The sequence below is a fragment of the Protopterus annectens genome, chromosome 17.part0, assembly GCF_019279795.1.
Source record: "Protopterus annectens isolate FY-2018-M chromosome 17.part0, PAN1.0, whole genome shotgun sequence".
In the NCBI taxonomy this organism is placed as follows: Eukaryota; Metazoa; Chordata; order Ceratodontiformes; family Protopteridae; genus Protopterus; species Protopterus annectens.
The window spans coordinates 344,227,184-344,253,147 of record NC_056751.1 but is presented as its reverse complement, the minus strand read 5'-3'; the positions used below and the strand labels follow the sequence as shown (position 1 = coordinate 344,253,147).

At 40.3% G+C, this 25,964-nt stretch overlaps 1 protein-coding gene across 1 annotated transcript in view; it reads left to right on the top strand.

Annotated features, from left to right (window-relative positions):
* The window catches only part of LOC122791730 (signal peptide, CUB and EGF-like domain-containing protein 2), a 1,774,756-nt gene that overhangs the window by 211,718 nt on the left and 1,537,074 nt on the right, over nucleotides 1-25,964 (top strand). The window contains exon 4 of the mRNA XM_044059635.1: nucleotides 323-457. Coding sequence (XP_043915570.1) covers nucleotides 323-457 — 135 coding nt within the window. The remainder of the gene's footprint in view (nucleotides 1-322; nucleotides 458-25,964) is intronic.

The window sequence follows — 25,964 nt, the reverse complement described above, 5'->3', positions numbered from 1 at the left end:
TGTGTGTCACAGATCCATAGAAGTTTCAGTCTTGGAGCAAGTCATTCAGCTCTTCATGGCTGAGCTGAGATTGACCTCCTCCCTGACCTGTGCCACACTAATCCCTTTTTTCAGCTGTAACCCCAGGCCTTTTATAGTCCATTTCACTAATTATCCCGTGTATTTTTGAATGATGCTTTACATTCATCAGCCTACATTTAATGTCAAGTGCATGTGGTTTATAATGGCTGAATATTTTTTTCATTTATGTCAATATTTTCATATTATGCAAATGAATGCAGAGTGCTAAAATATTTCCTTAACTAATTTCTTTTTTTTTCAGATGTTGATGAGTGTGCATTTAATAATGGAGGCTGTCAGCACATTTGTGTCAACACAATAGGCAGCTATGACTGTCAGTGCAAGGAAGGATTCTTTCTGAGTGATAATCAACACACATGTATTCATCGTTCAGAAGGTAAGATTTTAAGGCAGTACTGAGAGTAATTCAGCTGTGAATTCAGCTGTCAGTTGTGCTTTAAAGTGGTGCATCAGTACAGTCCTTGTGTGGTGGTTTCTAATTGCCTACTTCCAAAATACAGGCAGTCAGAATGTGAATTTGTAACCTGAAACTGTTACTAGCATTTCTCTATTCTAGTATTTTTTCTTCCTAACTAAACAAGCTAGGAATAACAATGTGATGCAAACTATGCTCTTTATAAAGAATTGACAGACAATGTACATCATTCTGTATGTAAGAACATAATTTTTGCATATTCATTATGTGGCTAAGTTGGCAATAAACTGCTGATGTATTAGAGCACTAAGTCTTTTGTTGGATTTATAATGACTTGGTAGTGAGTCCTCTTTACCTAAATTGTGTTTAGTAAATCAAAGCTAAGTCATGTAGGATACTGCTGCTGGATGCACAAATGTATTCTTGCAAACGTATAACAGAATTTCAGTGTTTCAATTTTTAGAAAGTGGTTTCCTTAGAATATTTTTCATATTCGGAAACGGATACATGGTATAAATGTTTTATCACTTTTCATTAACTCATTACAGCTATGTGTGCCTTCAGGAGTTTCTGCAGTCACTTCCTACTGACGCCTCTAGGTGTCAAATATTGCTTGTTCATGCTTGCATTAATAATTCCAAAACCATGCTACATACAAGGTATCAGAAGTTTCACCTTAAACCATACACAATGGCAAAAACAATTGTGTTGCTATTTGACCTCTGTCTAATGGAGCTAAAGAGTTGTTGAATATTATTTGTACACTCTTTATTTGTATTGTAATAATTTTCATATTTCTCTAAATAACTTTTAAACTCAGGTAACACAGAGAGAACAGCCTAGCCTCATATGAAAACTCACAGCTGTATGAAGAAATTCCTGCTGGCAGTATGTGTCTTGCTTGAATGGTTGCTGAGATATCATAAGGTGTTTATACAACATTACAGAGTTAATATTCAGTGCCTTTATTTTGACTTATAAAATCCATTTTAAAGTATCAAACTGAATAAATGCCGTTAGTCTTCTTCTTTCGGCTTTTCCCAGTTAGGGGACGCCACAGCAGAACACCAAGATTAATTTGTCCTGAATAGTCTGCCGTTTGTAGTTTTCTAGTAATACTTGCGGTTCCAGAAGTATGAATATTTGTTTGAACTATAAGGTGATAACTTCATTTTTTTAAAGGCTCAAGCCACACCCACTGAGAGTTAAAAGTACACACTCAAAAGAGCTGTGGTGGAGAGAATGAGTTAAGATGTTGGAAACTCTCACACTTTTTTCTTGCAGTGGAGTGACGTTGGTAATTTGTAAAAATCACTGAGTTGACTGACCTGTAGTCTTTACTGACTAGGGTTATAATGATGTTACTCTGCCGTTTATAATGTCAGTGATATACAACTCCATACAAGATCACCGACTTTCAGTTTACTGTCATATCATCGTCATTCAGCTTGTATTATGAGGGCCATCTTTCAGTGAGCTACTTGCTCTAGCACATCAGGCACTTTTGTGAAAAGTAACTGTTTATTCACCACTTGTTGTAAATTGTACAATTTAATTTTCTTTGCCCAGAACAGCAAAGTAGTGCAACCAGCTTGCCTGCACATTTTGCATAAGCAAATGTGCATTATTGTGGTTGTTCGGATTACACAAGTGCAGGAATAGCCCTTTTGATTAGGGTGTATATTCCAAATTTTGGTTGAAAGATTACTACAGCATTGTCAATTAAAAGTAAACATTATAGACAGATGTGTTAGGATTCTAGTTTATTCACATTCAGCATGACACACATAATTTGGAGGTTATATTTTGATTTTCGGAGCTATTGCTGTAATTTTTATATTAATTTCCAAAGACTTCAACTGGAATTAATTTTATTTATAGCTGTGTATGTCTTTTTAATCCTGCTGATATAGTTTGGTAGTATTCCTACGTTTCTTTGCTAGCTGTCTGATTAAAACTATTTTCTAAGTGGTTGTTAATGTTGTTAAATCAGTGTACTGTAAGAGGTTATGAAGTCATTTATTTGTTTTTCATTTGTCTATTTACTGTACTTCTGGTTACTTCAAGACAGATGTGTTGAACTGCTTCAGTTCACTTGCAAGTTCAGTTACATGGACATTTTTGTGGCTAGAGTGTACATGCATATTTATGTTTGTGTGTGCGTGTGTGCGTGTGTGTGTGTGTGTGTGTGTGTGTGTGTGTCTGTATAGTTTGTTTTGAATGAGATCTGTATGTAGTGGAGAAATGAAAAAAATTACAATGTGAGGTGGACATAAGGAATAATGTAATAAAATATAAATAATTAAACTTCTGACATAAAAATAAATAACATCCTCAGCTGAATAACGTAACTCACACTTAAACAAAGTTAATAGCAACCTCAGCCTCTTGTCTGCATTAATTCTAATAAGACATCATGTAATGTATGTAATAAGGTGGCAGTTTTTAAATATGCAGGGGGGAAATAGTTGGCAAGACAAGAACTGGAAGAGGATAAACTCCTAGCGCAAGTAGTATAAGACATATGATATAGCAGGGTCTTAAGAAGCTAACATGTGGGTTGGGGTTGATATAATGGTTCAGGTGTTTACCTTACAGGCATAGGGTGCAGGGTTTGATTCTTACCTTTGAAAGGGAAATTGGCTAGGCTTAAAATGGCCCACAAGGGCAGTTAGCCTTGTGATTACCTGTGAACAAAATACACCACAATATTGTCAGGTAAGTATCTGCTAAACTGCTTGAAACATGATCTATCAGGACCAGCTGAGCCAGTTTTCAACTATAGCCTTAAAACAGACTTTGTACCATGAGAATGGAGGACTGCAGTGGTTATCCCACTTCATAAGGGTGGACCACCCCAGGAACTACAGACCCATTAGTCTGACTAGTCTAATATGCAAAGCCATGGAACAAATTATCATGGAAATAATCAACAAAGACATGGGTAACCTTCAGACACTGGATCCAAGCCAGTTTGGCTTTGTCAAGGGAAGGTCATGCCTACTAAACTTGATGGACTTCTTTGAGAAGATCACTAAGGAAATGGATGAGGGGAAAACTGTACCTACCCCTTACCTGGATGTGGCTAAGTGGTTCAGTACAATACCCCACTCGGGTGTAGTTGACAAACTTACCGAGCTGGGCATAAACCCCTGCATAACTCACTGGATTGCCAGCTGTCTCACAGACAGAACCTAGGAAGTCAGGATTAGTGAGACCACATCCTCTAAGAGACCAGTCACCAGCAGGGTACCTCGGGGATCCTTACTGGGTCTGCCACTATTTGACATCTAAAGGTCAATGTCAAAGACTTTTGGCTGACCAAGTTCACAGATGACTGCAAATTGGGAGCTATCATAGATTCCTCCCCATGACACAAACATCTTACAAGAGGGTCTAACACCGACAAATGACTGGTGCCAAGTCACAGATTAAAATTAAATTCCAAGAAATGCTTTATAGTGCATGTTGGGAAAACTGCCACCAGGCTAATGACTCCACTGATAAGACGGCCTTAAGAGTTGACCCCACAGTTAGGGATCTGAGAACATCTTTATGCAGTAATCTGGCCTTTGACAAAAATGTAGCCAAGGTAGAAATAAAATCATTCTGTATCACCCAACTTATAAGTAAGGGCATGGCATTCAGGTCCAAGGAAGTCATAGTACCACTTTATTTGGTCCTTATCAGACTCATTGAGTATAATGCCCCCTTCGACATGTACCTGATCAGACATATGCAACAGCTAGAATGCCCACAAAAGTTCCTTACCAGGAAGTTCCATGGTATAAACATATTGTCCTGCACAGATTGCCTTAAAATCCCATCTGTATACTTAGTCTCCTACAGTTACTGAGAGGGGATCTGTGCTTGGTATACAAGACTTCCTCAGATCTAGCTCTGATGGACCTTTTGCACATCTGCAAAACGAACAGCATCAGAACCACTAGATCCAAAGATTTAAATTTTGCTTGTGACATAAAATAAAACATGCTGGCAAGACAGATCATTGTCTCAGAGGATCCCCATGCTCTGGAACAGGCTCTACATCCATATAAATAGAGTCTATCCCTAACCCAATTCCACTGTAACCTTGACCAGTGGATGGAAACTCAGAAATTCACCCCTGGTCTGGCCCCAAGTATCTTGATAGAGGCAGACAATAATGCCCAAACTAACATATCCCCTATATAGCATCTAGAAACTTCCTAAAATGCCCCCTCCTAATAAAAGCCTGTGATACATTGTTTCTCCTGAATATGCTGTCCTTCAGATGACAGACATTAAACCAAGGTCCTGTCTGCCTGAATTTGTTGTAGCTCAGGTGGATTTAAAAGATTCCATATCGCTTATTGAAAAAGCAGAGTTCTTTATTATTACTTAATATTTGCATATTTACAACAAATCATTTAAAATTATTTATATATGTTCATATTTACACAATTTACAATTAATAACACACTTCACTTCTTAATCCTTATACTCATTTTGCCATAGACAAAATAACATCTTCTGCAATATTTCTTTCAAGTTTCACTGTTTGTTATGCCAACAGTTTAGTACATTTTTATTCCATAAAACATATAATCTTGTGACATATATCCCATCTAGTATTTCTTCCTTTTCTGTCATTGGCTTCCCACATATACCACATACTTCTCAACCTCGAAACATCAAAAATCTGGACACAGGCCTATGAAAAGTAGGTACAACTGTCCAAAAGTCGGGACACTGGTTAACATAAAATGTGCATACATAATAATGTAACCACGCCTACTCCAATAGAATTGTGGGATGCCAACAAGATTGAAGTCACTAAATAATAAATAATGGCAGACATTTGAATTTCAGACTTCATATCCCTCAGAAAATACATAATAATGCAAAACCTGCTATTCTAGTAACCATCTGAATTTACAGGAGTAATACTTAAAATCTGTTGGACTCTGTCCCTATTTTTGGACCTTTGTCCCACGACTCCCACCATTATTTTTGGGTTTGTCCAGATTTCTTGATCTGAGAGATTGAGAGGTATGGATAAAGGAGCAGGGCAAAGCATCGTTCTCCTTGTATAAAACACCAAATTGATAAACAAACTGACGGAATCTACTTTACCGTAGAATACTACCTGCCGGCTCATATACATTCAAACTTGAAATGACATTGGGGGGAAAACTTATGTAAATTGTTACTGAATTAATATTTCAGCTCTGTCCACTACTACAATTACACTCATAGAAATCTAAGCTTGTGCTCTTTGGTTTGTACCACCAATGCGGGCAGCATGTTGTCCCACTTTAACGCAGCTTTCAGTATGGTTTGGGTCAGGCCGGATGCTGGTATACATTTTAAATTTGACTTAGTCACTCAGCATGTTACTCACCTTTTCCTAATTGGTAATCAGTATGGTGTGTGTGTGTAATTATAGCTAGATAAAAAACACACAAAAAGTCACAAAATCCTACTTTTCTTAGTAACACTAGACATTCTTGCCATTTGGTCCAAACAGACTGTTCCCTAACTACAGTGCTGACTAGTTGATGGAGAGGGTTCCAAATGTCCTGCATTAAAAGTTTTTATATTCCATTAATCTACACTAGGTTGATATTTTCTGGCTGAATAAGCCAGACCGCTAATGTCACTGACTGTCACACATGTACATTACTAAAGAATACACATTTCCAGCATCATTCACTCCTTATTTTTCATCTTAAAAGATCTGTAAAACTGAACCAAAATGGCAAGCCAAAGAGGATAAATAATAGTTTCACAGGAGAATGACCGGCTCAAAAAAATTCATGTAACTGTTCCAAAATGTGAAGCACCTACCTGATCCCTAAACTTGGAGATGGGGCTGCAAAACTGTTCCCTTTGGATGACCCTTAAGCTGCAAGTTCGTACGCTGCAGTCCCAGTGAAACAACAAAAGCCGTCCTGCTAAAATGTTTTCCCAGCAGTATTTGAACTTGAAGTCAGCTATATCCTTATTCTTGTAATGCTCTAGCACTTGGCAAAAAGTCTTGCTTTCAAATGAAAATAAAAATGTCATTACAACCCCAAAACGTTGCATGGAAATGCTGTGAAATCAGGCACACTTAGATCACGTTCCCAGCCTTCATAAATGCATAGCCTGTCACAAAATCCAGACAGGAGTTTCAAAACAAAGTCCTTGGCAATTATTACAGCAAAAAAGTCTTGGGACAAGAGTGAATTACTTCCTCTTCTACCTTTTGCAGTAAATCTACACTTACAGTATGGTTAGCAATCCAAGAAATGACAAAATCCTGTAGTGGTGATCATTGTTGATTGAAAGCTACATCCCACGTCCTGCGATCGGGAGTACCTCTGTACACCTGTAACAGGTAAGGATGACACAATCTTATGGACATGTGTGCAATATGAAACCATCCAACAGCAAAGTACAAAGAACATAAAGTCAGGAAATAGAGGTAATTAGTCTTGTTGCATTATGTGAGCAGAGTCGTGTCATTGGGTATACAACATTATTCTTTGGTTTCTTTCGAGTCTGGATTGAAAACATGATCTTTGAAGAGAGTGGGAAGAAGTAAGTGTACACTACGAAAGTCATTTTTTGACTATGAGTGTCAAAACATACTAACGTCTTTCGGCTTTTCCCTGTTAGGGGTCGCCACAGCGGAACTCCGGTCCGCTAATGATTAGCAGTGGATTTTTATGGTGCCGAGGTGCCAGCCCGATGCCCAACCTTCAAAGAAGACACACCCATTCACGCACGCACCTACTTGCATGTCTTTAAACGTCACTCAACTGTGGGGAGGACATGCAGACTCCACACAGAAGGCGCTCCAGCCGAGAATCAAACGGGAGAACCTCTTTCTGTGAGGTGACAATGCTAACCACTGGACCACCGCGGCCATGAGTGTCAAAACATATAGAGCTGAAAAAACATATAGAGCTGAATTGGTTCTCTACAGCACTCCATGTTTAACATACTAGTCTTTTTGCTCGTTTTATCTTTGTTCCAGTCTAGTCTACATCAAATTCCAAAGACAGCAGTCAGTTCTGAAAATTGTGTACTCTGTGCAAAAGTGACAACCGAAAAAGCAGTAGTGGAGTTAAAGATTTCATCAGTTTTATATAAGAATTCTTTTCCTTTGTTTCCTTCCTTTCAGACTCAGTTGTCAATAACCGTCCCATGTTGCACCTTCTCCCACACAAGCACAGTGAGTCATTCAGAATTAATTAGATTCACTTTCCTGCTGTTCTTTAACCCCATTTGGTAATGAGTACCAGTAATTAAATACAGCCAGGTTTTTGGTGGGGGGCAGTGTTAGACAGTCATTGAACTATTTGAACATACTAATAATGGGATCAAAAGTGCAAGCTGTTCGCGTCACATTGCAAAACAGCATCATTGACAAGTGAGTGTGAGCGCATGCATTCAACATCAAGCAAGAATTAAAAAGAAAAAAATCAGGACTTGAAGGGGCCACTCTGAAATTTGTGGCACCTCATTATTTTGCCCTCAAAACTGGTAAATACCGATGAATTTGGTACAGTTGAGAGGTATGATATACCATGATAGTATAATGTCCATATTGACATTATTAAAGCTTTCAGATCCAAATACTCTCATATTCCAAGAATTATTTAACATTTTATGTTACTTAAATATGTGAATAGTTATTTCTTCTGCCATACTTCTAGAAACTCCTCTTTCTGTTTATATTTAATTTCTGCCGTAAAGTAGCGGGAATTTCCACAGTACCCTGGGCAGATTTCCTCTTGTCAGTAAGATTACTACCTCAAGTGTCTACTGAAAATAGAGTTTAGGCCTAGTGAGACTAACTTGGCTGACAAAAAAATACATACATAAATAAGTAATTAAATAAATAGTAAACAAAATAAATGCTATTTGATTTGAATAGTGGATGTGTTTTCCTAAACTCATATCGATGAATGGTTTGGCATACTTAGTTATCTTCACGATATCCATCTGATGTAGAAATGTTTGTTGCCGAGTATCAACCACAGCCCTAAGATTTACCTTCAAGTATTTTTATTTCCCATGTTTGTATCTCCCAAGAGTCTTTGAAAAGTATTATGTTAGTACTTTCATAGAGTCTGGGTGATTTTTTTCCCTTTGCTATTGCTTATAAAATAATTTGCACACAATGTTGTTGTTGTCTTTCGGCTTTTCCCAGTTAGGGGTCGCCACAGTGGAACTCCGGTCCACTAATGATTGGCAGTAGATTTTCATGAACACCGAGGTGCCAGCTAGACATTCAACCTTAAGCAAAGGCACGCCCATTTACTCATGTCTTTCGAACGCCCACCAAACCATGGGGAGGACATGCAGACTCCACACACAAGGCACTCCCTGCACTCCAGTCGAGAATCGAATGGGAGAACCTCTTGCTGTGAGGCAACAACGCTACCGCTGCACCACCATGGCATATAGCTCCATTGACCCTTTGTCTGTACTAACTTTTAACTGAACAGCTACATAATATTAAAAGTTAAATAATATTTTAAAATGTAGTATTATCATGAACAGGGTAATGCAGGAGGAAATTAAAATATATTTAATTGTGAATATAATTTTTAAAAACTGTGAAGAATTGCCAGCTGATACTGGTTTTCATAAATAAAAAATGAAAACTGTTTCTAAACATGCTTAACAGCCATGTTAAAGTATTTTTGATGCTTATTGTAGTAACAGTTTTTAATATTTCAGTTTTTCAGTTGGAATGCAACTGACATTGAACTCGAGATGTGTTTGAGGTTCAAGTGCTATAGATACAAAGACAGTTCATCGACACTGCAAAATTAAGTGGTTTTATAAAGAAACTCTGTGTGTTTGTTTTGCTTAGTGGTGCAGTTTACAAATTGTGCTTGACATTCTAGTGGATCTCACTGATACTGAATTATTTGACTACACTTTTTGCACTTATGCTGGAACTATGTTTAGCTTCTTTGAAATTAAATGGGTGAAATGTATTGTTTTTTACTACAGCAGAAATGCAATATTGTGTTAACTTTGTGGGAAACATTTTTTATATTCACTTTGTGGGAAATCATTTCTTTTCATTCACTTGAAATTGCTGTTACTAATAAACCATTAGCCATTGTCTAGACAGGATTTTGGCATAAATTCTCAAAAATAAATAAAACAAAATAAAAATAAAATAAAGAATAATAAATAAGGGAAAATAACTACAGCTCAATGCTATGAGTCTTGTGCCTACTGCAGTATTTACACTAGCACCTGATTTAACAGTTTCTTACATTTTTCCTTGCACTGTTAAATGTTCAAAGGACCTTTTCACTAATGCTTTCCTAGCACCTCTTTGGTAATTGAAAGATCTTATTGCATCTGTTAAAATGGACTTCAGTCCTGCAATGTCATACAAACAGAAGAGTTAATAAGCCTAATTTGTGCTCTTATGTGATGCACAGCTTGGTGATTGACAGCATAATAGTAGATGATAGCTTTCAAGTTGGGATCTTTTTCTCTTGTATTTTCTGTAGGATTAGCGGAATCATTGTTTTGTTTGACTTCTACAGAGTTCTAACTGTGGGAAAGGAATCAAAAAGTCAGCAGAGCAGAATAATCTAGGCATCACAGCATCCACTCTTTTGTGGCCTAAAGCCTTCTTAATAGAGAAAGAAGTAGTCTAAAGTGGGAGGAAGTTCAGGCTATGACATGTAAAGCAGCTGCATAATTTTAGTAGTATTTTGTGACCATGAAGCACAGTGTTCAACACAGGCTCTTTGGTTTGCATTATTCTTGACTTCCAATTTTTAAGTAAATAGTTTTTGCTTTAAGCCTTTGTTCCAAAGTAAGCACTGCCTATGTAGTAATCTCCATTAAACTAACACCAGTGCTACATCCACAGATACTTAAATACTTAATGATTGAGTGAGTATCTGTAAATATGCAAACATGACTACTGACAAGGCTTTGTGAACAGAGTATATACTGCACAATAATTTTAAAATTGTACCAATTTCGTACATTGTAGAATTTATTTAAGTTTTTAATATAGTCAGTATGATACTTCTCTTACCTAACCAAAAGTGTTATGTATTCTGTGTAATATCCAACAGGTTAAATGTTGACACTTTAGGATTGCTAGAGAGGTTTCATGTAGCAAACTGAGAGTCTAGTAACATTTCTGTAAAACTTGATTTACTAACTTGGTGTACTTACACAACTTAAATGTATTGTATGTCATTTATTGTAAACCTGTATAAAAAACTGAACAATTTATTTATTTCTTAGTACCTGAGCTGAAACTGAAAACAGTCTGTTCAGATCAGCATGTTTTACTTCATTTACCAAAACAAACAAGTAAATAAATAATATGCTTATTTGAAGCTGCTTGATCGCCACTGAAAACAGAGTGTTTTACCTTGTGAGTTTGCATTGTAAAGAAAAGTGAGTGAAAAGTACGAAAGAAGGAAAGAACAGAAGGAAGGAAGGGAGTGTTAAATGAATAAATCATTTTTTCAGGGTTTAGAATGACCTGTTACAAGCCTCACAGTTCTTAAAACGTCAGAGTAATGTCCTCGTTGTGGAAAGCAGTAAGAGTCAATAAACATAGAAACAGTTTTAATATAAACAGTTAAAATCCTTACACTCTGACGAGATGGAGAACAGTACTACATGCTTACTATTCATTGGGTGAATGTGGTTATTTTCAGAACAATTCAAGGAATAGTGTGTATATATGCTTTAAAAGTGTAGATTAATCAGTTAAACAGGTTATACAGCATTTGTTGACCCAGTTTCAACGAAAGTAATGCCTTCATTAAGCTTGCAGAGATTTTACTTCCTAGGAAAGACTGTGAAGTAAAACTGGCCTTTGCCATTTATGTAGCCCTTAGTTTTCTAAGACATTGCTTTCTGCACCTTGTTCCATGTAATATCAACTGGTGTGTCATATCACACAAAAGCACAGGCAATTTCTAAGGAGTCACTCACTTTAGTTCCTGCCTTCCTAATTCATGTCTCCTAGTTCAGATTACGTCTGTTAAAATGCAAACAGTGTATCTATTCCACCAGATGTGGCTTTGACTAAGTGGTAATTCATCCTGTCTGTGCATCTGGTAAGGAAGAATGTAACTGAGTATGAGTAGTGGTCTGTAGTCTATGACATCATCTCAAAATTCGGAAGTGCATATGGTAATATTCACCTATCTGAGTAGAATGGGGTCTTTAATGTATTAGCTACCATATAGATGCCAAAAGCCTGCAGCAAGCAGGAGACCAGAGTCTATTCTTTATAGCTGATCGTTCTAAGCAGTTGTGTGTTACTGTAACAAAATTATGCTGTTGAAGACAAGTTCACTGCACCTGCAGTGTTTCTGAAAGACAGGACTCTACCCTGCCAATCTTCTGTTCAGTGTAATCAACTCTGAGAGCACTATACCTCTGAGTTAAAAAAGTAACTCCCCTTGCTGTGGCCCTCAGCAAAGTGCGTGAGTTTTAGTGCTCAAAACTTTGATGAGCCACATGCTGCAAAATACACTGTGATTATTATCAGTCTTACTGCTGAATTTGACACAAAAAAGGAATGCCAGTCTGCAGTGGCCTCCTTTTCACTGGGCTAGAACAATATTTGGAAGTGATGAAAATATTTAATGGTTTACTTTTTAATTTTACTGATTTGTGAACTGGGCTATCCCAGAAAGGTTTCAGCAACAGCAAGCGTAAATGATGTAATGATCCCCTCAAATGACTGGCTAAAACTGTGGTTACCCATAATTTTGAATATCCACTTTTTTGCATGTTGCTTTTGTCCTTAATCTTGAGGTGCAGTGGTCCATGTGGAAGCTTATATAGATGTTGAGGATCTGGGAGCATAACTTTCACAAAAAGGGGATACAAGGGATACAGCTCCCCCGCAAAAAAAAAAGTGATTTAAGCTAAATTTTGAAAAAATATGACTGGCAGCTGTCATCTTTTCATTTTGATATGTTACAAAATGTATTATGTAGAGACAAGTTAATTCAGCTACTCAGTACCTGTTATAGTTATGATCCCATAAAATTGATACTGTAAATGTGAACTGGGGTGATATATGCTAAGTCTAAGGTTGCAGTACCTTGTCGTATTTCCTCTATTTGAAGGTACACAGTAACTTTGGATTAGTATAAATAGGCAGCAGGGGTGTGCACAGCCTTCAGGTCAGGGACTGCAGTGGGGCAAATCTTTCCAGCAAAAGTGCCTTAATCTTGTTGGCAGTAAATTTCTTGGTTTTTTTTGAGCTGGAATTAACAGCATTAGGGATTAGAATTACAGTCCTCTTGTTTGTGATAAGGACTAGTAGCTATTTTATCACCTTTTTTATTTTTTAGAGTAGGAAATTGCCAGAGAAAGCATATGCGGACAAAGGGAGAATATGCAAACTATACATAGACAGTGAGTGGCGTTGAGGATTGAAACTCAAACCCTGGAACTACAACCACCATAGTCCAGTATTTGCCTTGCCTGATTTGATGTTTTAAGAGCTCACTACCTCAGTGGTGATATCCTAGTAACATTCTGACCCCAGGTCCTCAGTACATGAAAGAACATCTTCTCAGTCATAGCTTCTGTGAAGTTGCTTCAGCCAGATAGTTCATGATAAGGGTTTGCACATGGTAGTATGTTATGTAATTACAAATAAATGTCAAAACAGTAAACATTTTGAGTACTGAATTAACCACTCTGTGTCTGAAATCCTGTCAAGAAAAATCAAATGTGAGACTTTCACTGTGGTAAAAACACTTTAGAAGATAAAGGATGATGAATAATGGTATGTATTTTATGGCAGACGTATTTACTTTACATAAGGTTAAAAATAATGTAATAATGTAAACAAGAACCTAAAAATATGTTTTGTCTCCGATGCTGCTGAGATTAGCTCTACTCTGGAAAATGCAGTGTTTTCCTAATACTGAAACAGTGAATAAAAACAATGTAGGCATGAAACATGCTAATGTGTACTGCAGGGCTGATAAATCTGTAATATAAAATAGACTCCCATCCCCAAGTTATAGATCAGCAGCTTGAAAGATTTTGAATAGATTTGTACCAGTGTAGGTACATAAATGTATTTCAGAAACTCAGTATTTAATCTTTGAATATATAAGTAATTTTTCACAGTTTTCTTTAAAGTGGTCTGTCACAGTTTTTAGTTTTACCTTGTTTAGTTTTACTTTATGTACCACGACATGTGGTGTCTCCAGCACAGACCTGTATTTTCCTCTTATTGGTGCTTATTTTACAGCACCAAGTTTAAAATTATACTCTCGTAAAAAAGAGAATTTCCTTTTGACATCACTGAAGAGTTCAATGACCTTTATCCTCAGTGATGCATAGGGAGTATATGTGAGTATATCCACAGAGTTTAATGGGTGCACTGCAGTGCATGTGTGGCTCCCCTCCATTAAAGTATATGGATTCATCCCCATTCTATCCTTCTCCTCATGCAATGGAGGGATTTAATGTAATTATGAGAGCAAATTCTTAACAAAATATTTACAAAGCTTTTTGTTAAGAAACCACCCACATCATTTTGTTAAGATGTGGTGGAAAATACATTATGCCACTCTTTAGTTACAGAATGCCTCAATTTTTATTAAACCTGGTAACAGAACATTTTAATATGTAACATATTCAGAGTATAAGGAACTAACAGGAAACTAAATTAATTTAGAGCTACAAAAGCAAGATTCATGGCTAAGTACCAGGCAATCATTCTGCAGACCACTACAAGCCTATCCAAGTAAAAAACATATTCAAAAATTCTCTACAGCCTCAAGGAAGGCAGCACAAGGCACTAAACAGACTATGAGAGAATTTGAGACTGCCCATCCAACTATCTAAGTTTACCTTGAAGGTGGAAACGGTTATACTTTGCTTGACATGTAGTAGAAGATTGTTCCAGTGGTAGGAGATATGATGGAATATGAGTCTTTCACACTGAGATGTCTTGTCTGTTGATGAATATTTAATTTCTTAAATAGGAATAGAAGATCAAGCAGGGTTGGATTGTTCATCGCTCACCATGATGAAGTCTCTAAGAAACTGAATACAAAGAGAAGGCAAGAGAGGCAGCAGTCAGTTAGGGAACAGGGCATTTGAAATACGTCAATGCTTGACAGGAAAAGCTGTCTAGTCTTCGGAAGTATTGTAACAAGAATAACTGATTAAAATTAAAAGGGTGGAGAAAATAAATTGTAATTCTGAGACCTGTATGAAAAGGATTTGTAGTTGGAGAAGAAAAAAAAGGAAGTTAATCAAAATTAATTAATTTTAAATATTTGTCTGTTATGTAAATGAGTGCACCTTGATAGTCAAGCTCCCCTCCCTTGTTGTTCTTCTTTCGGCTTTTCCCAGTTAGGGGTCGCCACAGCGGCACTCCGGTCCGCTAATGATTGGCAGTAGATTTTTTTTACAGGTGCCAGCTCGACGCCCAACCTTCAATGAAGGCACGCCCATTCTACGCATGTCTTTCGAACGCCACTCGACTGCAGGGAGGACATGCAGACTCCACACAGAAGGTGCTCCAGCCGAGAATCGAACGGGAGAACCTCTTGCTGTGAGGCAACGATGCTACCGCTGCATCACCGCTGATAAAGCTCCCCTCCCTTACTAAGTATTATAAGGGAAGAGAGGCAGAACTTGACAGCAGAAGGGGAAGCATTCATAAATATTTAATTTAGTTTATTTTGATGCTGTTCATGGTCCAGATCTTCATAGCCAGCACCACTGTAGTGTATGGAGTGCAGTGATTATGCTCCAGTATCCGAAAAAAGACAAACCAGTGAAGCGTTTCTATAGAGCGATACCTGATCTTAACAAAGGTTAAGCACCCCATGCTTCACTTTTTAAGATCGGGTATCACTCCCCACGCTTCACTTGTTAAGATCGGGTATCACTCATGTTAGTTAAAGATGACAATATTGACCAGCAAATGACACAGGCAGAATAAAAAACAAATTTATTTCTGCCTACTGTTTGTGCTAGTAATATGTCCTGGATATTATGTAACATAAGAGAATGTTACTGCCTTTTTGACTTTCCTCACTAAGTGCTTTACGTTTTTGAAAACCAGCAACACAGTTTTTTTTGTAACCAGTAGTACATGGGGCAGATAAAGCTCTATGCACTACAAAAAAATTTGATCAGGTCTCCAGTCATAATTTAATCTGATGTTGTCAATTTTCATTCTGTCCTCAACTGATGGGTTCGGATCTGATCCCTCAGATCCGGCTCAGCTGCCTGTTGCTAAAGCTCATGGCAACCATAAACTCTTAAGCTGTTTCCTTACCCACAACGCACCAACCCCAATTACCCCAGATCTCATTTGTTGCTTTAAGCAAAAGACGTGGTCTTCCATCTCTATTGAACATTAGCTAGATAACTGTTATGTATTTGAAATTTTTCTTCGAAAACTCTTTGTATATTACTATCCCTTACCATCATTTTAAATTGTTTCTATTATTTTATTCTATCATACAATTTTTTTCTGTACCTCTTAGATACTATTTAGTATTTCCCTTCCCACTACATCTCTGTTGTAGCTTAGTTACCATTGTTGGCATTTCTTCTCTTTTTTTCTCCTACTTTCCTATTTAAAAAAAAAAAAACTTTTCTTTTTTAATATTTGGTTAGCTATGGCAGATGAACCAGCAGGCTTTAAAAAGTGTGTGAAGTGTGGGTACAAGCTGCTCTGATGCTCACACACTTTGAGTCTACTGTTCGGATCCCCTCCATTTACAGGAGTATTGCTCAATTTGTCATGATTTTAATTCTCATGCATTAGTGGAGTGCAAAAATAAGCTTATCCTAAAAGGTCGTCTTCCTTCTTTTGGGGAAGCTATATTGGAGGGTTCTTTTTCCTCTAATTCAAAAACTACTAAAATTAAGAAAGCCTCTTCTTCTAAGCCATCTTCCTCCTCCTCAGTTTCAAACTCCTTGAAGAAGTCGTCTCATAAGGACCCGGACTTAACCCTGGAGCCAAAAAAGGCTTAAGTGCAAGAGCCTGCTAAGGAAAAATTGTCAGATCCGATGAAGTCTAAGCTCTTGGATCCAACTTAGTCTGATCCTATGCAAACTAAACCTGGCATTCAAACTACCAACTTTCTACCCAAAACAAGATACTCTCCATCTCTGGATCCAGTTCCTGACAGTGCACCTTTTCCGTTCTTAGAAAGACCTAGGTCTCCATCCATATACTCCACTCACTCTTCCAGAAACCTTACAGAAGAAGATGCGGAGAAACTGGTGAAGAAGATTCACTTGGCACAGAGCCACATTGGTGTTTCTTTGGCTCCTAACCTTCTGGGTCAGGAGATTAGCAAATCTACTACTCCTCCATTACAAATTCCTTCTCTGACTCCTGTATCTTCAGAGCTTTTGGATCCAAGTCGTCCGGATCCATCTGGTTCAGATCCAAGAATCACTTTATCTTCAGATCCAAGATCTTCTCTGAGGGCTTCAGTCTTATTGGATCCGGAGAGCTCCTGGAGCCATAGTCTACCTGTCAGTTCTGAGGTGCTGCACTTGACTCTGAAGCTTTCGGAACCACCTCTGCACCTCGGAGCTTCAGCACTGGATAGCTCGGCTCCTACTTCCACCTCTGAGGTTTTGCCCTCAGAGCAGGGGAGGCCTATGATTCAGAAGCTTGTCTTCTCAGATCCAGGGGCCTCTCTGTCTCTCTGAGCCGCTCTGTCTTCAAGGCTGCAAAGAGAGTATTTTCTCCCTCTGTAGTTCTGACAGATCCATCCCCCGCAGATCCCAAGTCTTCTGCCATGATGTCTCATTGCTCAGAGCTTCATCATCTCCTTCCACAGGGACAGCCAGTACCAAAACCTAAGGTTCCCACCCAGGGAATTGTAATCTCCTTTTCTGATACCTCCCCAGAACACCCACTGAGGAGGTCCCTAAGAGGACGTGTAAGAGGAAGACACAGATTTCAATGAAGGCAAAGGGTCCCCATGATCACCTCCTGAATATGTCTCCTTTGGAGACATCCTAGAAATCCTTAAGCAGAGAGGTGGTTGGACATCCGGCATCCCTATGTCTTAGTAATCTGTTCTCCTGGAGGCTTTTGATACTGGACCCTCTACCCCCTGGGTGACTCTGCCCACAGATGAGCTCATTGACTTGATCTCATGGCAGGCGTGGAAGGACCTTGACACCATAGAGCCTATTCCTCGCAGACTAGGTAGAATAATGAAACTACCTACGGATAGACCGTTTTGGGGGAAGGGAGTTCCTGTTGATGCCATGGTCATTGCAGTGGCCACCAATAAGGAACTAGCTGAGGAAATTTCCACTGTTCATTCCCCCAACAGGGAGTTGCTGGTGATGGACAGATTTGGGAGGAGTGTCTATGCTTCACCAACCTTCACCTTGAGGTCTCTGAACTATTTGGCAGACTTTATTAGGCTACAGAGATTTAGAGATTTTAGAGATTCTATAATTTGATCAAGGAATTATCAAATACCCTCTCTGGTGGTGTTTCTGATGCGATTTAGGCTTCTGTTACTTCTCAGCCAATGACCCTGCAGTCCATATCAAATTCATCCATGAGGTTGTTCTCAAACATAGCAGAAGGAACTTCAGGGGCAGAGAGGGTTCAGCCGTTTTCATAAGGAGACACGCCTGGATGTGCCTCTGTGAGTTTGCAGAGCCTTTCAAGTCTTCTTTCATCAATGCTGCCTTTGACAGAATGTCCTTATTTGGCTGCAAAGTAAAAGACACTTTATCCAGGTGTGAGAAAGACCCTGTCTTCCGTGGGCATGCCTTTTTTGACTTCTCAGAGAATCTTTTCCAGGAATCAATGAGGTGGTTGAAAGATGTGGTTCAAGAAGTCTCGGTCCTTTTCAAGACGCACATGGAGGAGGTTCTCACAGATGCAGGGGAGGGAACTTTAATGGGGAAAGATGCCCCTGTGGCAGAGGTGGCCTGCAAAACCAGGGTTTCAGAGAATTGTTCTTTGCAAACCCTACCAGCGGTCTTGAAAGGAGGCCTGATTGTCCACCTCTGGAGACAGTCGGGGGACAATTATCCCTGCACCAGAGAGCCCAACCCTTGGAACCAATTTGGCCGTTATATCAAGCTTGCACCAGCCAGAAACTCTCAAGTCAAGGCTACCCATATTACCTCTCTTCCCTTCCCTTCAGATCTAATTTGCCACATAGAAAATCGGACGCATCAGCCATGCTCTCCGCTAAGTGCTAAATCTTTTTTCGTATGTATCTATATGTGTATATATCTGTGTGTGTGTGTGTGTGTGTGTGTGTGTGTCTATATATATATATATATATATATATATATATATATATATATGTATAGATATATATATATTTATGTATATATATATTTATATATATATATATGCATGTGTGTGTGTGTGTGTATCTATATATATATATATATATATATATTTTTTTTTTTTTTCCCTCTAATTTTCTATTTTGTTGCCTCTCCTTGGTAGTTATTGTTATTGCTGTGTTTTTTTGGTGCGAATGTTTATATATTCCTTTACCTTGGCGGTAAATTCTCTTACCATCATTGATATAGGCCTATCCCTTCCCTTTACCTCTGGTAAATTCTTCAATACCATTGCTGGTATCCTTATTTTCCTTTTTTCTTCCTTTTAACCTCTTTGTGGTAATTTTCTAACTACTGTTGTTGGTACAGCCTTATTAAAAAAAAAAATCTGTACTTTTCCGTTAGTTCTTGTGTGTGTTTATGTGTGTGTGAGGTACCATGTGCCCTTCTTGTTGTTTTGAAAGATGTCAGAAAAACAGAAAGGAACCACATGCCTCAAGCAATGTGAGGAATGTGGCAGAAAGACGCCTAACTCCGATGGGCATCTTTCATGTGTTTATTGTTTGGGGGTGCCACATTTGGAAATACAACCACCATGTGAACTTTGCAAGGGTTTCAGTGCTTGAACCCTTGCAGAGAGGCATAAAAAACATCCTCAAGGGGCTGCTAAAATGCCCTTTTAGTGAGGCTTTGTCTGAGGCGGAGACTCAAAGTCTCCCAGAAATTATTCCAAGAAAAGGAAGTCATTCTGTTCCTACGTCACCTAAAGTATATGAAGCTAAATCTTCTAAGACCCAGGTGCTGACTCATCTTTCAGAACTGAGGCCTAAGATACCTAAATCTGCACCGACTTCTGCTCCGGCACTGTAACCTGTCACATCTCCCATGCTGCCGACAACTGCTGAAATTACCAAAACTCCTACAGCACTGACCTTATCATCGGTACCAATGACCCTCTCGGCACCAACAATAATCTCCCCAAGCATTCCAGTCACTCTCTCCCCTGCAAAGCAAGTTATTGGTCAACCGACCATAGTGCCGAAGGTCGAGATTACACACAGGATTAGGTACTCCCCATCTACAGATCCCTTCTTGGCTCAGCAATTAAGTCTATTTCTTGAAAGGCCAGAATCGCCCTCTGGGCTGTCCATCCATTCCACCAGGAGCCTTTCAGAGCTTGATGTAGTCAGATTAGTGGATCAGCACTTGGAGGCCAGAGGCCTTCCTGCTCCCCTCTAGGACCTCTCTCCCATCCGGAGCCGAGGGTTACTCTCGTAGGACTTCCACTTATCTTTCTCCTTCAACCTCTTCACAGGTCATGGAGCCCTCGACTTTGATGTTCCCGGTGTCAACATCTTCGGTGCCGATGGTGGATCTCACCTTGGTTCTGGAACAGACTCTCTGGTCAGCGGCTCCATCAGAGCTGACTCACCCATGGGACCGTGATTTGGCTGCTGGCTCCAGAATTTTTTTCCACTGTGCCATCTATGCTTCCTGGTGCCCTGGCAGTTACAAGTCCTTTCGCGGCTCCTTCTCTGGAGGTGGGCTCATCAGAGCAGGGTTTGACACCAGTTCCAAGGTTCTTTCTAATTTCTGGGCTCCCTTCCCTCTTCAGGCAGGCCTGCCTTGCAAATTATGAAGAGAACCCTGACCTCAGCAGGCTCACAGTTGGCACCATCCCTGTCGGAGTGTCACATCTGTGTATCCTCTGGCTCACAGCTGTCACAATCCGCTACCTTGGGGCAGCAGGCACAAGAACAGCAAGACACCCAGTTGCAGGGTCCCCTCTCTTTGGAGTACTCCTTGGATCTTCCCTCTGAGGAACCACCACATAAGTGATCATGCAAGAGGAAGCACCTGGATTCTCCAGAAGAAACGATCACTGAGGATACAGATTTCGATTAAGGAGAATGGTCTCCTTGGTTACCCCCTGAAGATGTCTCCTTTGGGGACATCCTGGAAATTTTAAAACAGAGGTGTGATTAGAGGTCCACAAACCCATCTTCAGAGGAATCTGTTTTCTTGCAGGCTTTTTGTGCCTGGCCTCCTTCTTCTTGGGTGACCCCACCTGCTGATGAACTGGTCAGAGCTAGGCAGTCTACTTTGGAGTCTTCCCCAGGGAACAGGAAGAGAGATCTTACCCCTGAAGTTTTCTCTGAGCCTTCTGATTCTCATGAGTATTCTGATCAGGAGGAATCTGTCTTTGAGGAGGGACCCTTCCTTACTTCCTTGGAAGCTTTAGATGCTGAAGAGAATCTGATTTCATCTTCACCTCCTGAAGACATCACCTTTGGGGAAACTCTCCATGCCACGAGGAAGCATTTCCAGTGTGAGGCCCAGGAATACCTATAATCAAAAAAGAGGGTTAGGGAGTTTCTTGACCTCCCAGAACACAAACCTTTGGATATCCCTCCTGTGTTGGAGGTTATAGAGAATGTTTATGGATTCTTCCTTGAATCTAGATTCTCTTCCTCCAGCCCTTTGAAAACCAGTCAGGTTCCACAGGGTGCTGTACTCACATAAAGACCTCTTCAAGAATCCTTCTTCTGATCCAAAGGTTGTCAATCCAGGGCCCAAAGGAACAAGAGCTAGCTCTTCAAAAAATCCTTTACCTGCTGACGAAGAAAGCAGGGCCCTTGATAGGTCTGGTAAAAAAGTTTATGCTTCTGCTACCTTAGCCATGAGGGCCCTTAACTGCCATTTTCATATGATCAAATACCAAGAAACTATTTTAGATCAAATGAAGCAAAACATTTCTTCCCTGGAGGACAAGAATATTTCCAAGTAATTGTTGGACTTTTGCCATTCTTGCTCCCAGGTGGCTAGGCACTCTTTACACTGTAGGCATGATGCTATGGATGCCTCCAGCCGAGCTGCAGTCTCTGGTTCTGTTATTAGAAGGTATGCTTGGCTTAGGGAGCAGACCCTTTCAGACCATGTCAAGTCCAACCTTCTGGATGCATCCCTGGACAAAGATGTCATCTTTCGGACAAAAGCTGAGGCTGTGCTCAAAAAGATGGAAAGATAAAGGAAAATCTTTGCAAACTGTTAGACTTCCTCAAGTTCAGCCTCCTAGGTTTAGTAGGAATTTTCCCACTAAACACTTGTCCTTTCTCACTCAGTGAAAAAGCAGGCAAAGGAAACCCTGGAGGGAACTATATCAAAGGCAGCACCAATCACAAATGCCCAGGCAGTGGTCCCAGAAACCACCAGACAAGGGAGGTCTGGGCCACAGGGACTTGGCATAGAGCAACAATGACTCTCCCATTCCCCTCCCCTTGTCCCCACCCAACAAGATGGGAGGAGGAGTAAGAAGAAGGTTATCCCTGTTCAAAGAAATGTGGTTCCTCATTACTTCAGACAAGTGAGTTCTGAATATTCTCAAATGGTTACAGGCTGACTTTCAAAGAGCCATTAAGATTATCAGGTTTCCAAGATATTCCACAAAATAAAAGAAGAGAGGCCCTTTCTCAAATTCTCAATCTGTGCACATGGCTTAGTTGAACCAGTCCCAGAAAGCCAAAAAAGAAAGGGGTTATCTCCAGGCTTTTTATGGTTCCCAGAAAGGAAGGCTGTTGGTGCCCTATTCCAGACCTCTCCACCCTCAATCAGTCCTGCTAGTACCAAAATTCAAAATGTTGACTCTTCAAAAGCTTCTACCCATGATAGCCTTAATGGCCACCCTGGATCTAAAGGATGCTTACTTGCTCATTCCTATAGAGAAGTCATGCAGGAGCTTTCTACATTTCCCAGCAAGTACCAGCCACTTTCAATTCCCTGCACTGCCCTTTGGCTTGTCTACTGCTCCCAGGGTTTCCACAAAGTGCTTAGCCCCTTTGATTGCCTTCTGCAGAACAAGAAGGGTCCAAATTTGTCCTTATCTAGACAACTGCCTTATTCAAGCCACTAGTCTGTCAAAGCTCCTCAGCCATCTTGCCTTTACTCAGAACCTCCTCAACTTCTTGGGGTTCACCATATATCTCCACAAATCCATCACAGACCCATCCACCAGAATAGTTTTCCTGGGGGTCTCTTCAGGATTTTTCTCTTCAAAATGTCTTTCTCCCTCCAGAAAAAAAAGTATCCTTTCTGACTCAGTACTTCCAAAGCATCATGCAGAGATAATGCCCCTCGGGCAGGGGAATTCCTCAGAGCATTAGGGTACATAGCATCTTGTATCCTCATGATCCATCTGGCCAGGCTACACGAGGAAACTCCAGTGGTACCTCAATATGTGGTGCCAGCATTCACAATCCCTAGTGTCCGGAATTCAGCCAATCCCTTGCTCAAGGAGGAATTGGCATGGTGGCACAGACTTGTGCCCAGAACCTGGGTCTTCCTTTCAGGTTCACTGCCTCAGAGTCGAGATTTAATCACAGATACTTCAGGGACGGCCGGGGGGGGGGGGGGCTCATTTCCAACACCTTCAATCCCAGGGTAAATGGGAAATTCAGGTTAGCGACAAGCACGTAAACTAGAAAGAACTGATGCAGTTCAAAAGGGCCTAGTAGCTTTCAAAGAAAAATGGAAGTCAGGGGTCCTGATAGTCAAAACAGACAACATCACTGACATAGTACATAAACAAACAAGGAGGCACTCACTCTTACCGTCTATGTCGACTAGCTATGTAGAATCTGGGAGACAGCTCACTCTCTGGGGTTGCACCTCATGGCACAATACCTTCCAGGGGTTCAAAACACTCTATCAGATCACGTCGGCAGAAACTTGATGGATCCCCATGATTGTCATCTAGATTAGGAAATGTTTTTCAGCATAGTTAAGAAATGGGGAACCCCCACAGACAGACCTCTTTGCCACCAAAGAAAATGCTCAACTGAAAAGATTTTGTTCCAGGATCTACCCACAGCCTGGAAGACAGATGCTCTCTCCTTCCCTTGGACCCATCTTTTCCTTTATGCATGTCCCAACATCCTCTTTTCCTGAGGTTCTCCTAAAAATCAGGGAAGAGGGCCCAAGAGTCATTCTGATAGCACCAGATTGGCCAGGCAGCACATGTATCCTCTGCTACTAAGTTTAACCGACAGAAATCTGTGGCAGTTACCTCAGAGAGTGGACCTTCTGACTCAGGATAAGGGGAGGTTTGTGCATCCCAATATGTAGACTCTAAGCCTGGATTATCCCCCAGCATCCACCTCTGACCATGCCCTAAGCAAACAAGTTCAAGACATTCTTGAAGAAGCCAGAAGGCCTAGTACTAGGAAATCATACTCAGCCATGAGGAAAAGATTTTCCATCTGGTGCCAGCAGAAAGGCCTCAATCTTAATTCAGCCAATATATCTGCCATTTTACATTACCTGGCTACCCTGGTTGATGGAGGCCTTTCCTTTTCTTCCATCAAAATTCACACATCTGCCATTTCATCCCACATCTCTGTTCTTTCTCCTGTCTTTTCACACCATGTGCTGAAACAATTCATTAGAGGATTGATCTACATCAGACCCCAAGGAGGCATCCCATACTTCCATGGGACCTCAGTTTTGTTCTGGAAAAATGTCCCTACTTCCTTTGACTGACAGCTTCTGCTGACCTAAAATGTTTAACTTGGAAGAAAGCCCTTTTACTGGCTATCACCTCACTATGGGGGTCTCTGAGTTGCAAGCTCTCATGGCAATGGAACCTTTTCTCATATTCCACCCAGACAGAGTATCCCTCAGGACTAACCCATCTTTTATGCCCAAGGTTGTCATGGACACATCCTTGAATCAAGCCATGCACCTGTCCACCTTCTTCCCCAATCCTCAGAACCAGGAGGAGAGAATCCTTCATTCCTTGGATGTGCATAGGCAGCTCCACTACTTTCTTAACAGAAGTAAATCTTTCAGAAAAATCAGACCAGCTCTTTATGTCCTTTGCCACTTCCTCTGAAGGGAAACCAGTTTCCAGACAGATTATTTCCAAGTGGATCTCTCACTGTATTTTCTTTTGCTACAGCTATCATGGTAAAAATCCACCTGAAGCTGTCGGGGCTCTCTCTTCTAGTGCCACTGCTACCTCTGATGCCTTCCCAAAGGAGTTCCCTACCAAAGACATTTTGGAAGCTGCTACCAGGCCATCTGTGCATACCGTTACCAAACACTCCCACTTATCAGCCTTTTCTAGGTCTAGAGCAGGATTTGCCAGTGCCATCCTGCAGAGCATCCTATCCTCTCCATAATCTTCCTTCCACGCTCATCTCTCCTTTGGGAATCACTCCACAAGTCAGGACTACAACAGTAAAACATGAAGAACATAGTACAGTTGTGTACGCTTATCATAAATGTAGATGTACAAGTGTTTTCACTGTTGCAGTTTTCTTTTCCTCCCTCCTTCCCCTTGGTCTACTATAGTAGTCTACTTCTGTCTACTTCCCAAGACAGTGGACTCCCTGGATTTTCCCCATGTCTGGCCTAGTTTCTGTTTTAGACCCTTGCTTATTGTTCATCCTGGGGGCTCCTACCTTCTAGGGGGCAAGAAAAAACTGACATCATGGCATTGGCTGGCTCCCTATATACACGAGCATACTGACATTGGGTAGGACATCTACCAGCCTTAGGAGCAGGGAGATTTTTTAGTCAGGCCAGGCAAGGGCTTACACGTCAGGAAATTCCACTAGTCAGGACTGCAACAGTGAATACACTTGAACGTCTACATTTATGGTAAGTGTACACAACTATACTTTTTTGCTGCTTGTTTTTCCTGTAAAAGAGGCCCATTTTCAGCTTGACCATTGGAACAAACTACTTGTCCCACTACTGGTCCTTCTTCCAGCCACAAAAAGAAAAAGTTAAGCAAACAGAGTTTACCAGAACAGCAGGCTATCATTTTGTCTCTGTCGCAAGTTGGTGACTCTGCTGGGGGCCATAGCTTGTTCCTCAAACCACTCATATTTTACCCCGGATCCCTCTGGTGTAGCACCTACAGCCATTACAAGCCGGTCTTTAGCCACGTCCTCTGCGGCGGTTGAAGTCCCATCAAGGGGCAAGGGAAAGTCATTCTTGTTGATCTTGGGAGAGGGAACATGAAAGGTCTCCCTGTTTGTTGTGCCCATTCCTGGGGAGCTGCTGTTATTAACAGCATTGTTGGCCTCATTTTTCCTGTCAAAAAGAAACATACAACTTAACATTTATGTGCTCCTCCTCAATTTTCCTTGGAGAG